At 67.8% G+C, this 9,895-nt stretch overlaps 1 protein-coding gene across 2 annotated transcripts; it reads left to right on the top strand.

The window, feature by feature from the left end:
• Positions 1 to 881: 881 nt before the first annotated feature.
• SRMS (src-related kinase lacking C-terminal regulatory tyrosine and N-terminal myristylation sites) lies at positions 882 to 9,555 on the top strand. Of its 2 annotated transcripts, none has more exons than XM_042930430.1 (8): positions 882 to 1,471; positions 4,722 to 4,843; positions 5,315 to 5,478; positions 6,118 to 6,301; positions 6,410 to 6,568; positions 7,023 to 7,204; positions 7,295 to 7,451; positions 7,579 to 9,555. In XM_042930430.1, exons 1-8 carry the CDS (start codon positions 1,110 to 1,112, stop codon positions 7,770 to 7,772), a joined length of 1,524 nt encoding a protein of 507 aa, XP_042786364.1. In that variant the 5' UTR covers positions 882 to 1,109; the 3' UTR covers positions 7,773 to 9,555. The 2 variants fall into 2 exon arrangements, with proteins under 2 accessions (XP_042786364.1, XP_042786365.1); XM_042930431.1 differs by having other exon boundaries at positions 7,295 to 7,420; positions 7,579 to 7,662.
• Positions 9,556 to 9,895: the final 340 nt, after the last annotated feature.

Consider the following 9,895-nt stretch of genomic DNA (forward strand, 5'->3'; position numbering starts at 1 on the left):
GGTCACACCCGTCCGTTGGCTCTGCTCAACCACATGAACATCCAGCCGTGGATCCAGGGCAGGATTGGGAAGGGGGTTTGCGGCTGTCACAAGAGGGGTGTGGGCTCCGAGCGCTAAAGTGGATGAGCTGGGGGGAGGCCAGCGTGGGGTTGGGGGGTGGGGAGGAGCATGCGGAGGCCTGGGCCCGGACCCACCTGCCCCCACCCTTCCCCCACCCCGCCCCAGGCTGCCCAGGGTTTGGTCTCCCCACCCTGCCCAGAGACAGAGGCAGGGCTTGGCCCGGCCTCTCCGCCACTGGAACCCCAGTTCACATCCCTGAGGTGGGGGTCAGACATCAGAGCCTCCCCCTCCCGGTGGTGCCTGTTGGGGGGTCTCCTGACCCCCAAGGGCCCAGAAGATACATCGCCCCATCCTCCGTGCGGCACCCACTCTGGTGCTCACCGAGCCCTGGCGGTCACCAACTCCCACCTTATGAGGGAAAAACCAGAGTGCAGGGAGCCTGCCCGCCTTGCGCGAGGTCCCAGGCTGTCCCCAGCCGGACTCAGACTTGGCTGCAGGCGTTCCTGGCCAAGCATGTGAGCCTGTCCTGCGCAGGGTTTTATGTTGAGAGATTTGGTCAACACGTAAAGAACCAGACAGTTTTCTAGCAAATCCGGGTCACTGCCAGGCGCTGCGCAGCGGTGCCTCCTTCTCTGAGGGCAAGGCTCGGGTCGAGGGCGGGCGCGTGGTTCACTTGAGCGTGACCTCTTGCGCGCGCCCCCACCTCCGTCGTCCCACCTGCACCCACGGCCCCGCCCCGAGGCCCCGCCCCGAGGCCACGCCCCCAGAGGCCCTGCCCCCAGAGGCCCCGCCCCCCCGGCAGGTCCCGGGGCCGCTTTCGCCCGGGCCAGGGAGAGCGGCTGTGAGCCCCTGGGCACGAGCAGCTGGGGAGCAGCCGTGGCGTGGCCACCCTGCGCCCCTCCCTGGTCTCAACCCCAGCCCGGGAGGCGGGCGCCTTGTTGGAGGACTCTGCAGTGACCTGTGGCCCACGCTCCGCGCCACCCGCTGACCCCTGCGGCCGCGGCCCCTCCGCTGAGGGCCCCGGCTTTGGCCCCGGGACGCCCCGGAGCATGGAGCCCTTCCTCAGAAAGCGCCTGGCCTTCCTGTCCTTCTTCTGGGACAAGATCTGGCCGGTGGGCGCGCCGGACGACGGCGTCCTGGGGCTCCCCGACCCTGAGGCCGGCGCGGAGCCAGAGCCCCCCGCCGCAGAGCCCCGCAGCTCCCCGGCGCCCGCGCAGCTCTTCAGGGCGCTGTACGACTTCACCGCGCGGTGCGCCGACGAGCTGAGTGTCAGCCGCGGGGACAGGCTCTATGGCCTCAAGGAGGAGGGCGGCTACATCTTTGCCCGCAGGCTCTCGGGTCCGCCCAGGGCCGGGCTGGTGCCCATCACCCACCTGGCCAAGGCCACCCCGGAGACGCTCTTGGACCAACCGTGAGTATCAGCCTGCTCCGCAGCGACAGGAGTGAGGACCAAGTGAGCCCTAGGATCACATGTCCCGACCCACCCTTCCTCCCTCCTGCCCCTCACGCCCTCCCTCCTGTGGCCTGGACCCACGAGGCCTTGCCATGCGGCGGTGAGCGAGCACACGGGGCGGCGCACGCACGCCGGTGACTGTCTCCTGGTCCTGCCAAAAGGGAGGACGGTAGCGGCTCCTGCAGGCGCCGTCGGGTCCGGTGCTGAGTAAGCTGCACGGCGTGTACACACGCCACTGGCCGGGCCCCCAGCACGGTGGTCGCTCTGGGGCCCTGTCCCGCCAGCCGGGCCCTCCTGCCCTCACACAGGGATTCAGCCTGGGGAGCCGAGCACTCTGGGGGTCTCCACAACATTAAGCCGAGTGGCCATTGCTTGGAGGGCAGGGGCTAGGCTCCTGAGTGTAGTTCCAAGGGAGACACGACACGGCCCCTGTCCTCCCTGCGCTCCTGATCAGGACGTAAGTGACCAGAGGGGCCATCTAGATGCAGTGAGGGGGTGAGGGGGTGCCATGCTGAGTCGGAGGTCTGCATTCACCTGCCCCTCACTGGTCCACATTCACCCAGAACTCTCCTTGCTGCCCTGGGCCAGGTGCGGGGCAGACATGACCCCGGCCTTTGGAACTGCTCCCAAAGAAGCTTGTTTTGAGAGGGGGACACGGGTGGATGGGGGGGCTCACCCATCCCGCCTCCCCCCCCCCCCCCAGCATGCCCGAGGCCCCCAGGGCCGGGGCGTTCCACAGGCAGGGATTGGCCGGCACGGACACCTGGCGGGTCGCACGCCCGTCTGCAATCGTGGAGGGAGGGAGACAGACAGTGGAGGCTCCGCTGCAGGGCTTGGAGGAGGAGATGACCTCTCAGCCCAGGCTTAGGGTCTGAACGACAGGGTAGCCGTGGGTCCACCCGGCCCCGTCTTCGTAGACATCGTGCACGGGCCTCAACCATTCGATCCAAACTCTGGTTGTGGCCCCACCTGTCTTTCCCCTTAATGCAGTGGGTCAGCCTGGATGTCATGGCCGTCGCAATGCCTGACGTCCAGACAGATGTGGCACTGGCTAGGAGGACCTCCGGGGGCGGCAGAGACGCCACCCCCCAGCCCCGGCATGCATGGAGGTGACGTGCTGGGTGAGAACAGGCCAGAAGCTGGTCGGTGACCGGGCTCAGCAAAGCCAGGCCCAGCTGCCCAGACCCCTGCCCTGTCAGACCTGCCCAGGCTGACACTGGTTTCTTATCCTGTGCCCGGCTAGGCTAGGACTGAGCCCTAGACATGTCCTCTGCAGACCAGCACTGGGTCTCAACTTCACTCAAGCCATCTCCAGTCCCCTGGGGGTTTTGCATGTGGCCTGGAAAGCCCGAGTCCTAGGAAGGTGCCTCCTGAGGGGACTCCCACCCAGTGACCAGCCTGCTGGGAGCGATGGGAGGGACCAAGCAGCCGTTCTGATGGGGAGGGGGCCCACAGTCACTCCAGGTGTGGAGGGCAGATCCCATGAGCCACTCTTAGAGGTGGCTGGCAGGGCTGGGAGCGTCAGAGGGGGCGGTGCTGGGAGGAAGCAGTAATGAGTGTTTGCCTGGGCCTGGGATGAAAGGGCCGACCACACTCACGGTGTCATTAGCCCCAGACAACCTGGCTGTCTGTCCTCGGGGCCAGACTGGCTGGGCAGGGGAGGAGCCTCGTTCTCAGGGTTGAGGGTTGACCTGAGAACGAGGCTCCTCCAATCTTAGCTCAGCCAGTGCCCCACCCCGGGGAGAGACTCCCGAGAAGGTGCCTGAAGCTCGGAGTGTGCAGGGTCTTGGCCTGCCATCGGCCTTTGCTGTGGGGCTGGGGACCCTTCTGCCCCTCCTCTCCCCCCGACCCCCCGCCCTGCTGTCCTGGGAGGGGCCTCTGTAGCCCTTCTGATGCCCTCCTGGCTGGTGGGCTGCGGAAGGCGGGGTCTGGCTGCATAGTTCCTAGCTCCCCCACCCCCATAGCTCCCCAGGTGCCCAGAGGCCTCTGTGCCAGTGCCAGCCTCCCTCTGTCTCCCTCCTGCCAGGCACTGGCCTCACCCCAGCCTCCGGCAGCATCCGCCTGCCTGGGATGGCACAGGTTTGACCGCCCAGTCCCCTCTTTTCAGGGCACCCCCACTTTGTGTCGACTCACTTCGAGTCATGCCTGGGGACCCCTGGGATAACTGCCAGTCCCACACGCCCAGGTGGGGGTCAGAGCCCACCCTCCAGCCCCCAGAACCCTGAGTTTCCCCCCATCAGAGGGGATGGGAGCCATGCTCACAGGGCTAGTCGCCTAGTGGCTGTGGCTCCCCCTTATAGGAGGCAGGCCTCCTGCCACGGGGTCCCCAGAATCTCCGGGAAGCAGGAGCCTCCAGGGTGGGAACCTGACTCAGGCGTAGGGCTCCCCGACCTGGGCCTTGGGAGGCAGACACGGGCAATGGGGTGGGGCCGGGTGCCTTTCCATTTTCCTTCCAAGGATGTGGAGCAGGGAGCTGCACCTGGTGTGGCCCAGGTGGGTTACGGCCCAAACGGGTGTCAGATGGGGAGCCCCGGGCAAGCCCTCACCCCCCGCCCCGCTCCACACTCGGGTGTGTAGCCGCCTGGTATCTGGGCACCCGGTGCTCGGAGCATCTCAGCGTGTGGAGGGCCGGGGGCCGGGGCCCCTCAGAGGCAGAGGTGTTTGGAGCCCCTCCCGCCTCTGCAGGCCTGCCCAGCCTGGCTCAGCGGCCTCCCCCAGGGCCTTCCTGGCCAAGCCACCGTCAGCCGCACTGACCTCCCCTTGGGCGGGTGGGCTCTGCCTGGCCCGGCTGCTCGTGGTCCTCCATACACCCCTGCAGCCCGGCTGGGACCGCTCCCCGGGGGCCCTGGTTCCTGGTGCCCCCTTCCCCCGGGCAGGTGGGGCCGGGGCCGGGGCCGGTGGTCGTTTTACGAGCAGGGCTAGCGGAGAACCTGCGGCCGAGGAGTGTGGACAGTGTCTGTCTCCTGACTCGGGTCCCTGCTGGCGGCCGGCCCGAGTGGTCCCCCTGTCCCCTCCCCGATGGCTCCAGAGGCTGGGCACCGAGGGCCGGGGCAGATGCAGACCTTGGGCCGGGACCCTGCGCTGGGCCCTGGGTGCACCTTGCGCCTGGGAAGACGGTGGGAGCCGGGCATCGGGGCCTCTGACCAGTGTGGGGGCAGGGGTCGCTCAGGTCTGGGCCTGCTGGTGACCACCCACCTGCCCTTCGCAGCTGGTACTTCAGCGGCATCAGCCGTGCCCGGGCCCAGCAGATGCTCCTGTCTCCGGCCAACGGGCCTGGGGCCTTCCTCATCCGACCCAGCGAGAGCAGCCGCGGCCACTACTCACTGTCAGGTAACGGCGGCGGCCGCTTGCGCCTCTGTCCCCGGGCTGAGCCTGCGCCAGAACACCCCTGACCTTGGGGCGGGTGCTCCCCAGGCCTCGCTGGCCGCACGTCGAGCTCCAAGGCACCTGCAGCTGGTCACCTCGAAGCTCACCAACCTGCTGGTTACCTTCCCTCCTGTGCCTCTGAGCTGCCCGGCCTGCACAGCCGCCCGGCCGTCACTCGCCCTCCCTCCCTTCTTCCGCTCATTCTCGGACTCTCCACGCGCCCTGGGCTCTGTGCCCTGTGGCCAGGAGCCCCCAGTGCCCCTCTCGCTGCACCTCTGGCTTGCGGCTGCCCACGCTCCCTCCTTTTCCAGGAGGCCCCTGAGGCGGGCTCCGAGCCCGGCCCGTGGAAGGTTGTGGTGGCCGTCTGGTTGGGCTGGTGGGAGGGTCTGGGGCAGGCAGCAGCCGGAGGAGGGCTTCATCTCTGTGCGCTCACAGTCCGGGCCCAGGCCAGCGTTCGCCACTACCGCATCTGCACGGCGGCTAACGGCCTCTACCTGCAGAAGGGCCGGCTCTTCCCCAGCCTGGAGGAGCTGCTCGCCTACTACAAGGCCAACTGGAAGCTGATCCACAACCCGCTGCTGCAGCCCTGTGTGCCCCAGGTGGGTGGGCCAGTCCCGCCCCCGCCCCCTGCCCAGCGCACGTAGAGGGGAGGGCAGAGGGGGTGCGAGCCAGGCAGCAGGCCCAGGCCGGTCTCCGAGCGCGGCTGCAGGGGTCTGACACGGCCCGGAGCACTGGGGGCCCTGCCTGGGGTCGGGTTTGCTCTCACAGGTACTGTGTCTCTATCTCCAAGGACTTCTGGTGCCCCCCCCCCCCCCATACCCAGTTCTGTGGGGGGACAGGTGAGGGCCGGGACAAGTGTGGGGAGGCGTCTGGGGAAGGTGCCCACAGCAGCTGTGCGCCCCAGGAGGAAGCTGTAGGAGGAGACGCCGGGACCGGCTGCACACCCGTGCCAGAGCTGGAGCCCCCGGGCCACCACGCACCAGCCGTCCTGCCAGGGGCCAGGCAGCCATCCAGTTGCTCTGGTTTCTAATGACAGTCTGGCCAGACACAGTAATGAGTGCGCGTGGGTGGGTGTCCACCTCCGGCAAAGGGGCCGCTTAGAGCCCGGAGCCACCGGGGCTAGACTCCTGGAGCTCAGCACCTGGCTCCCCAGGCCTCCGCCAGGCCGGCGTAGGGCGAGCGCCGCGGCACAGGTGCTGGAGGCCGGCGCTCCAGGGGGAACTGTCCCCTCTGTCCAGGGCGCAGCAGGCGGAGGCCCCGAGTGCCCCCCACCCCCTCAGCAGCCTCTCCTGCAGGACGGGTGGGAGCGGCCTCGCTCCGAGTTTGCCTTGCGGAGGAAGCTGGGTGAAGGCTACTTCGGGGAGGTGTGGGAAGGTCTGTGGCTCGACTCCACACCGGTGGCAGTCAAGGTCATCAAGTCAGGTGGGTGAGGCCTGCCCGCCCCTGTCCGTCCCGCCCTCTGACCCCTCTCGCCCCGGGGGCAGCGGCAGGGTGGCACGGGCGGGGCCTGGAGCGGTGCCTCTCCTGCAGCCTACGTGAAGCTGGGAGACCTCACCAAGGAGATCCAGACTCTCAAGAGCCTGAGGCACGAGCGTCTCATCCGGCTGCATGCCGTGTGCTCGGCCGGCGAGCCCGTGTACATCGTCACCGAGCTCATGCGCAAGGGCAATCTGCAGGCCTTCCTGGGCAGTGAGTTCTGCCCCCGACCAGGGGCCGCGGGTGACCCAGCTCTCCCTGCGCAGCCACGACCGTCGGCCCCCTTCTCGGCTTGGGCCTTTCGTGGCGTGCCAGGCTCGACTGTCAGGGCTCCGGCCCGCAGCGGGTTCGGGCCCCGGGCCTGTGCTGTGCCTTGTGGGGGCACTCGGAGCGTCGAGGTTCCAGGCTGAGCGGGTGCGCAAGGGGTGGGGCCCGCCCGTGTCACCAGCCCTGCGCGCCTTCCCTGCCTTGGCCCCCCTCTGTGTCTGGTCTCTCCCGGGGGCCCAGGTGGGTTGCTTCACTGAGCGGTCCCTGCACAGCACAGTGACCCTGCAGCCTTGGTGGGTAGCCCTGCCCTCACCCCCTCTTCAGGGTGAGGACGCTGAGGCACAGGCGGAGGTGACCAGTGCAGACGCCCGCCCCCCTGATAGCCCGCCCCGCCCCGCAGGCCCGGAGGGACGGGCCCTGGGCCTGTCCCTCCTGCTGGGTTTTGCCTGCCACGTGGCCGAGGGCATGAGCTACCTGGAGGAGAGGCGCATCGTGCACCGCGACCTGGCCGCCAGGAACGTGCTTGTGGGTGATGACCTGGGGTGCAAGGTGGCCGACTTTGGCCTGGCCCGGCTGCTCAAGGTCAGTTCAGCTTGAGACCACCGACCCTGCCGTGGCTGGGAGGCGAGGGCGCCACTCCGCCCCGCCCACCACCAGTGTCCCCTCACCCAGGAGGACATCTACTCCCCAAGCAGCGGCTCCAAGATCCCCGTCAAATGGACGGCGCCCGAGGCAGCCAACTACCGTGTCTACTCCCAGAAGTCGGACGTCTGGTCCTTCGGAGTCCTGCTCTATGAGGTCTTTACCTACGGCCAGTGTCCCTATGAAGGTGGGCCGCGGGGGGGGCCTGATGCCGGCCGGGCAGGGTCTGGCCAAGAGCTGGGGGGAAGCGCCCACGCTGAGCCCTCAGCGGAAGAGAGGCCCCCCCCGCCAGCCCTCTCGTTGCCCCTCGCCAGGACTGAGCAACCACGAGACCCTGCAGCAGGTCACCTGGGGGTACCGGCTGCCGCGCCCGGCGTCCTGCCCGGCCGAGGTCTATGCGCTCATGCTGGAGTGCTGGCGGAGCAGCCCCGAGGAGAGGCCCGCCTTCGCTGCGCTGCAGGAGACGCTGGACGCAGCCCGCAGGCGCCTCCACCCCGCCCTCACGTGACCTGGGGCGCTGGACGCAGGGGCTGGGGCCACTCCTCCCCGCCCGCGTGTCCCCGCAGGACAGCACTGGCCGCCAACACACACGGGTGCCGGCGGCCTGGAGCCGACTCTGACCGAGGGCCGAGGGCCCTGACACACACGCTGACCCACACTGTGCGTGTGGATGGCAGACACACGCAGACTCCCGCTGGCACAGGAGGGTATGATGGCCTTTGCCCCGCGTGACCCGGTGTCCCTGCCGAGGGAAGAACTCGGCATAGAAGTCCAGGTGGGGGGATGCGCTGGGCCTGCCGCCCTGGACGCCCTCCACCCCCTCCCAGGTCGAGAGCCGGAGGCCGGACTTCCCAGTGTTCTGCGGGGCCCCCCTGTGGCCGATGTCGGGCTGGCGGGCAGACCCCAGGCGCTGGGCACACAGGGCTCAGGAACAGACCCGGGCACACGGGAAGGCAGCGGGCACGCGATAAATGCACACCGAGCTGACTCAGACACACGCACAGACACGCGTCACCCACAGGCCGCATTCCCAGCCCCGGAACAGACCCGGAGCTGTCATGGCCCACCAGCTGGTTCATCGTGGCAGACAGACAGCTGGCCCCATGCGGCCCAGGCCCCCGGCCCAGGATCCTAGCGCCCAGACCGGGGACCCAGAGGAAGCACGACTTCTGGGCCACTGGCAGGACTCTGTGCCGGCCGCGGGAGCTGTGTGATAGCCCCTTCCATTTCCCTGGGGCCGGAATTGAAGGGGCGGAGGGAGGGACTGGGTCAGGCCATGGGAAGGTCCGGCTGGCTGGCTCTTTCTGGCAATGGGGCAAAGGTCAGGGAGGCAGAGTCTGGGCCTCAGCCGCTCAGGGTCCCGAGTGCTGGCCTGCCCGTGCAGGGTCAGGCAGGGGTGGGGTTGGATGCCACGGTGTTCAGGCAACTGGGTCACAATCCGGTCTCTGGGGAAAAGGAAACGGGCGGTTTCCAGCGTGTGACTGCTCCCCCAGAGGCTGATTTCAAGCCACTGTTGATGTCACTGAATGAGGAGCTGGGGGCTGGGAGGGGAGGGGGGACGAACAGCATTGCTTCTCAATCATCCTGCCCAGCTCTGGTCACTAAGACAGACGGAGGGCCGGGGGCCGCACAGGGGAGGTCTATGCTCAGGGTCTTTACCCTCCACTCCTGTGGCCCCCATGATGACAGCTGCGCCCCGAAGGCCTGTGGGATGGAAGGACAGAGGCGGCTGAGTCTGCTTACCGTCCCCTGGAGAGAACCGCCCATGGGCACAGTTCGAGGCAGGGGTGCGCCTGCTGAGGCCAATTAGCCCCGCCCCGCTTGATGTGAAGTGTTGGGGTTCGGAGCCGACGGCTAAGAAAGAACTCTTGAGACGTTTTTGGTGCGAAAGGTGGTTTTATTAAAGCGTGAGGACAGGACCTGTGGGCAGCAAGAGCCGCACTGGGGTTGTGGGGGGTGATGGGTTATATAAAATGTTCTATCCTATGGAGGGGAAGGTGACGTTAGGGCTTCAGGAAATTGAATCCGTAGGTTCCTGGGAGTTTGGCTGTTGATAAAATGGCTTTTTTCCTTGTAAATCATTAAGACGGTTATAGACTGACAGACTCGTGTCCTGCGTGACTGTGATCTCTACCAGTTATCTGTTTGCCCCTTTTCCTTTGTTCTGGGGGCCAGGAGAGTGTGAAGAGAGTCACACACATCCCATGGGGGAGGGGCCCGAGGCGGGGGAGGGGGTAGCTTGTGCTCAGCCCTCAGCTGGCCTTTGTTTCCCACATCACCACTGATGACAGGCCCTGCCCTCCGGCTGGCACGGAGGCTGTGCAGGGCTGGATGGTGGGGGGCTTCCCAGAGGGGAGGGTGCTGAGGTCACCAAGGGGAGGGCCGCACAGAGGGAGGAGGGAGGACACGGCAGGGCCCGGGTGTGAGTCAGGGTTGAGCGGGGAGAGGAGGGGGGCTCCTTACATTGGGTGCCAGGCGTGGGCCAGCCCTCACGGGGGAGGGGGGCGGGAGGAATGGGCGGGCTTGGTGGCAGCCCCTGGTTCCCCCCCTCTGCCCCCCGGTCCTGCCTGCGACAGACGGAGGAGCAGGTGAGTGTGGCGTGGGGCCGGGCCGTGGCCTCTGAGGGAAGGA

This window comes from Panthera leo, chromosome A3 (genome assembly GCF_018350215.1).
Source record: "Panthera leo isolate Ple1 chromosome A3, P.leo_Ple1_pat1.1, whole genome shotgun sequence".
NCBI lineage: Eukaryota > Metazoa > Chordata > Mammalia > Carnivora > Felidae > Panthera > Panthera leo.

Excerpts from the sequence above, each read along its gene's own strand:
- SRMS (XM_042930430.1), top strand. The coding sequence starts at position 1,110 with ATGGAGCCCTTCCTCAGAAAGCGCCTGGCCTTCCTGTCCTTCTTCTGG. Across the intron at positions 6,302-6,409 it reads AGTCAAGGTCATCAAGTCAG|CCTACGTGAAGCTGGGAGAC; the intron begins GTGGGTGAGGCC and ends CCTCTCCTGCAG. Across the intron at positions 6,569-7,022 it reads TCTGCAGGCCTTCCTGGGCA|GCCCGGAGGGACGGGCCCTG; the intron begins GTGAGTTCTGCC and ends CCCGCCCCGCAG.